This window comes from Jaculus jaculus, chromosome 8, assembly GCF_020740685.1.
Source record: "Jaculus jaculus isolate mJacJac1 chromosome 8, mJacJac1.mat.Y.cur, whole genome shotgun sequence".
In the NCBI taxonomy this organism is placed as follows: domain Eukaryota; kingdom Metazoa; phylum Chordata; class Mammalia; order Rodentia; family Dipodidae; genus Jaculus; species Jaculus jaculus.
Window position 1 is genome coordinate 52,969,583 of NC_059109.1, and position 5,856 is coordinate 52,975,438.

Below are 5,856 nucleotides of genomic sequence, written 5' to 3' on the forward strand. Positions count from 1 at the left end.
TAATCTATGGATAAATTCCTCCAAGTTCCACCTTTGAAAATTATTATATCAGGCATTTAACACATAACAGGAAATAAAACATTTTCTCTCTCTCTCTGAAATAAATAAATAAATAAGTAAGTAAATAAATAAATAAATATATTTTTAGACAAGAAGATTGTAGTGCTTAACTTCTGAAAATGTCCCAAGGGAATTGGAACTCGCAGTCATATAGAATGTGTTCACATTATTAGTGGTTTTCAAGGGCATGCTTATGACTTAATAAAATAGCTAGCGATAAACATCTCAAAGTTCTTGTTAGAAAGTTTTGAGTCTATTTCCTTAGCAGGGTTCAGAACAGTGTTTAAAGTCAATATACAGTATAAAAACTGTGTGACAATCTTTGGTACTTTTGCAAAGTGCCTGATGGCTTCTGGTGGCTTCTGATACCTTCTCTCTGCCTGGCTTGGCCATTGTAGAAGTGAAATTTACCCCAGATACATAGATACATAGATACCTACAGAATGCTTCAAAATAGTAGTGGTCACACTGAGAAAGTAAGAATTGGTGTTTTAGACAATACATCTCACAGAAAAATTATCAGTGAATAATTCTATAACCAGAGAAGCCAGTGTTTTTCTAACCACCAGGTAGTATCAGCTGATGGAACTATAGATTTGTCCTTCATATTCTTTATTTATTTGAACCAGACAACAATCATCAGTGAAAAGTGACATCATAGTTAACTATATAAGACATCACACAGTTTTGTTTTTTTTTTTTACATCACACAATTTTAACCTTGGGAAGGTAAATAGGATTTTTGTGCCTCGGTTGTAAAATTGAGATGCTAATTGAAATAGTAATAGCATTTATTGAGGATTAGTTTCAACTTGTGCACTCTTCTAAGTGAAATGCATAACATTCTTCACAAAATGTTTTATTTTATGTTATGTTATAGGCCTACTGCTGTAGTAACATTCAGCTGAACTCATCCACAATTAGCCCTTTGATGGGTTTACAACTTGAAGAACTATTGGAACCTAGGCAATATGACCTACCTAGAGGATGTGGGTCCTTGGACATAGGGTCTTAGAGGATAGGACTTGTCCCTAGCCCCTGCCTTTCTTCCATGCTTTTTCTCTTTCTTTGTGGCCATTATGAGATAAGCATCTTTGCTCTGCCAAAGCCTCGCTACTATGATGTTCTCCTTACCATGTGCCCTGAAGCAGCAGTGCCAGAGCTGGACTCACACTTTGAAACCAAAGCAAATCCTTCCTCCTTTAAATTGATTTCTCAGGGATTTTGTTACAACAGTGGAAAGTGACTAACATGATTATTTAATTTTACAAAATTCCTCACAGAGCTTGTTGTTACAATTAAGAGAAATGACACACTTCTTAGCACTGAGTCTCATTAGTAACACTGACTGCACCCAAAGGTCATTTAATAATAGTAACAATGACAACAATGATTGCTTCCTGATCCAAATGACTTTTTACACTCTGGTCCTTAAATGAAGTCCTGAGAGTTTGAAATGCTAAGGAATTAGCTACAACCTAACAACCTAGTTCAGTTCCTGGCAGATTAAGTTGTCAACAAATAATTGGAAAAATAAATACTAATCTAAGTTGTACAGATGTGTTTGTAAGTAGAGTTCTCAGGGGTGAGTATATGTGGCTTTCTTCAGATTTTCAAAATATTTCATTGTCTGAGAAATAAAGGACCATTGCTTTGAGTGAGCATTTGTCACTGTGCAAGTAACAAAATCTAATGAACTGCGGAGGGGGGGGGGCAGACCTAACTAGACCTGGGTCTCTAGCCAAAGAAGGTTGGACAGTCCCAGTGATATCAACTTCCCTGCCTCTGGTTGTCTGTCCAGGACAGTTTCCTCTTACTACCTGGAAATTTCCCTCACCCTCTGGAGACTTTTACAGAACACTCTGTGAATGACTAGCTGAACACCTCTCCATGAGCGGGATGAACCAATGCCAGATAGTGTTTCTCTGGCTTTGCAGGAATCAGAATGTTAGCACTAAAAGCTCGTAATAATCTATTTCAGAGTTTTCAAATTTGTAGCAGATGTGCCATCATCCCTCTCCTGCATGCCTGGAAGCATCTTTGATTACAGATGACATTCTGTGCTTACTGAGTCCTTCACATACCATGTGCAACCGTTACCAAGTGACTGAAATAGCAGGTGTTAGGAGAACAGTGTTCCAGTGCAGTGTTCCATTGCAATTGGTAAAATTAAGGTGATAACATTTGATATGTCTGCGGGTCACAACTAAGCGCTTTGAAAAATGAGTGACAGGACATTTTTGAAGGTGGAAGGCTTAAGGCTGTACATACACTTAGATACTAATTATCATATTTGCTTCCACTATGTGATATCCTCATTTTTTTTAGAATAAAGAAAGGAGCCTTTTTCTTTTTGTATTTTTTTGTGAGAGAGAGAGAGAGAAAATTGGTATTCCAGGGCCTCCAGCCACTGCAATAGGACTCCACATGCATACACTGGTCACCTTGTGTGTCTGGCTTACATGGGACCTGGAGAGTTGAGCATAGGTCCTTAGGCTTTGCAGGCAGGTGCATTAACCACTAAGCAATCTCTTCAGCCTGGAAGGAGCCTTCTTAAAGCATCATTTTACTTCTTCCCATCTGTAAATCTACATAGCAGCTAAAGCTTCCCTTAAGCTACCCTTAATGTTGAAAACAAATTATAAATTATGACTAAACATTGTTCAAAAAGTCATCATTTTTTATTATAAGCAATAAGATAGTTAAGTGAAGGCTCAGGCATCTGGCCACTTGCATCTTTCAGTGTCCTTGAAAAAGAGAAGCCTGGGAAAGTCTTATACTGAAATCTTGAGACCTAGCTAGGGCTGCTGCAATCAGCTGAAGTTAAAACATCTATGCCTCCTGGGCCTCAGCTTCCCTTACTAGAGTAAAATGTCATTAGATACTTTTTAGAAATAGACTACGTGTGTCCTGGAGTATAGGGCAGAAATAAAAGGCTCTGCAAAACTGAGAAACATGCATCATCATCATCATCATTATTATTATTATTTTGTGTATATGTGAAAGTGTATTTAAGGTGATGTTGAGTACTAGTCAGGGTGAAATGTGAAATAAGTTCATTTCCATCTTTTAAAGTTATCATTTACGAATATAGCAATAGCTTTGACATTATGCATCCTAATGGTTCCTATAATAAGACATAATGCTGTCTCCAGGGACAGAGCATATAAAAGCATGTAAGATAAAGTCATTTTCATACTCTTCCAATTGGGTCTGTGAAAAAAACTGGAGAAATTTAGCTCTTAAGTAGACCAATAAGAACCTAAAACCCTGGCCCAGGATAGTTTATTTTTTTCTTTTCTTTTTCTTCTGAGAATGTGAGGTGAAGACAGTTAACTATACAGAGCTACCTTTCTGCCCACTTTATCATGTACTCAGATAAACTTGTTTAAATCCCATTCTCTCTCTCCTTTGCCCTGGTCTCTTTAAAAAAAGAAAGTTGCAAGTGTCAATTAGAAAATAAGCCAGTATTATATGAAAACATATTTATTGGATAAATAATGAAATCTAAGTAATGAGTTATTAGAATTAGAATTCCCTTCTTTGAAAGATGAGTTTTCAATATGCAAAAGGAAGCAATATCCCTAAGGAGAAAAAATACACTGAAAGGATCTGAAGGGCGAGACCAAACAGTCCACTTCCTTTACTGGAGCACTGAAGACACACATAGACCCACGGGGAAAGACAGAGAAAACCAGTATATTAACATGAGTGGACCACCCCCACAAAGTTTGGACTTCTTAAATGCTGCCGCTTTAACTTACACTAACCCTCAGAGGAACCTTGAAAATCTTCCTGCAAATGGAGAATTGCATGTAAGTTCCCTCTGAAATTCTTACGCAAAACCACCAACAATTCAGACTAAAGTTAATAAATAAGAGAAGAGGAGAAGGAGCAGGCAACTCCCATGGGCTGGCAGAGCAAGCTGAAACACACCTTGGTCATTTGCAAAACAGGCTCCTCAGCTTTGGGAGGGCCAAGGGAGGCTGATGGTGGGACAGAGATATAAAGCACTGTGATGTTTGTTTACATCCGTGGAACCTTCCAGATGAAGAGTTTTAATCAGTCCCGCCACACAAAGTGCATCCATTAGAAAAGACTGAAGCAAGTTATCTCTGCAGAGTATTACTGTCCCCTTGGGAAGTCTGGAGGCATTGCTTTAAAATTGTTCTTTACCGGGGTGAGAAATCCTTCACTACAGAAACTGAAATAAGAACCAGAAACAATGGCCCTCTCAAAATTTTCTTTCTTTGAACAGATGACCCAAGATTCATTCTGAAAGTGCAAACGGGAGTATGTATATACATATAAGTTATTGGGGAAAACATATCCGTTCTCCGTCCCCCGCCCTCCAGACAGGGCTGGCTCGGTTCCCTCTCGCTGGCATCTGTGTCCCCGCATCTATACTTTCAGATAGTCGTTTTTCAGTCGACCTAGCCGAGTCCCGTGGCTCCGGATGGTGAGCGCCAGGAGCTCGTATTTGTCCCTGAGCCCCGCAGAGATGGCCAGCGTCTCCTTCAGCAGAGACTTGGTGTGCACCAGCATGCCCAGGAAGTCCTCATTGAGCCTGCTGTCCTGCCGGCTGTCCTGTTCTTGCCCCTGCTTGAACTTGCTCTCCAACTCCGTGAGGGACTTGTCCGAGTTGGAGTAAGCATCTCCGATCTGGTGCGACTCGCGCCTCAGGTACTTGCCGTAGCTCTCTTCCCCGTCCAGGTCGTAAGAGATGCTCTTACTGATCCCCTCCAGGACGCGCCCAGCATCCTCCACCTGGCGGCCCAGGACGGTGAACTCCTCCCTCAGGCTGAGGCTCAGCAGGCTGCTGGCCTGGGCCCCTTCCCCCTGCGAGCAGCGCCGGCGATCACTCACCCTGAAGAGCAGCTGGCATTTCTCGGGGTCATCGTTCTCTTCATAGTCCCCGTCGGGCACGAAGTAGTGGTGCAAAGTCCCATTGGACATTTCTGGGTACAGAGGACCATCAAAGTAGCCCTGACACAGGTGGCAGAGTAAAGCCATCCAGAGGAACTTCAGCAGGAGCATCATTCTGGAGACTGGTGATGAGCAACCCCAGGAAAAGACTTCTCGCCCAGGAGCAAGGAGAGGGAGGGGTCCCCTTGGGAGTCAGGGGTGTCCCAAGACAGCACCCTCCGTGGTCCCAGCCGGCTTGCTGCGCGCGGACCCCAGCTGCCTGCAGACTTCCTGCGGCTCCGCGCATCCCAGGCTGGGCAGCTCGACAGCTCTGCTGGGGCGGATGCTGCGTGCTGGATGTCCCCGCGGGTCACCGCGCCCAGCCTGACCGCTCCTCCAGGGCTCCGCACGCCTCTGGCTCTGATGCCCGGGAGATGCAGCGTGGAACTCGAGAGAAAGGGTCTTTGCTGTCTGACACTGTTTCAACTCCTGGAATGGGTGGGAAGACAGCTTTTCCTTTGGCTAAAGATATCCTGAGGATTACTGGGCTCTCAAATTACAGCTGATTTCGTCACTTGGAAGTCAGGGAACAAGTTTGGAAAGAAACCTCTCAGCAGGTCTTTGTTATTAAAGGTACAGGGTTTCTTTTCCAAGACTGAAAAGGAAGACCCTGCAAAACAGAATGTAGCTTGAAGGGGAAAATTGCAAGAGGGTAAATAGAATTTCCACAATCTATAAATCTGGTTTCCTGTTAACATTTTTTTGGGGGGGATGGGTGATTACTCTGGAGAAATTCCATTTCACACGTTTATATATCAGTTAGGTTGCATTGTTGAGCCTGTACTGTGTTAGCCCACCACCGAAATCCTTAGAGAACTGAATGTCAGTCTC

The 5,856-nt window shown here is 42.4% G+C and overlaps 1 protein-coding gene across 1 annotated transcript; it reads right to left on the minus strand.

Annotated features, from left to right (window-relative positions):
* Positions 1–3,530: 3,530 nt before the first annotated feature.
* Fibin (fin bud initiation factor homolog) lies at positions 3,531–5,611 on the minus strand. The gene has a single exon (XM_045156233.1). The coding sequence runs from the start codon at positions 5,098–5,100 to the stop codon at positions 4,462–4,464; it is 639 nt and encodes a 212-aa protein (XP_045012168.1). The 5' UTR covers positions 5,101–5,611; the 3' UTR covers positions 3,531–4,461.
* Between the last annotated feature and the right edge of the window lie 245 nt (positions 5,612–5,856).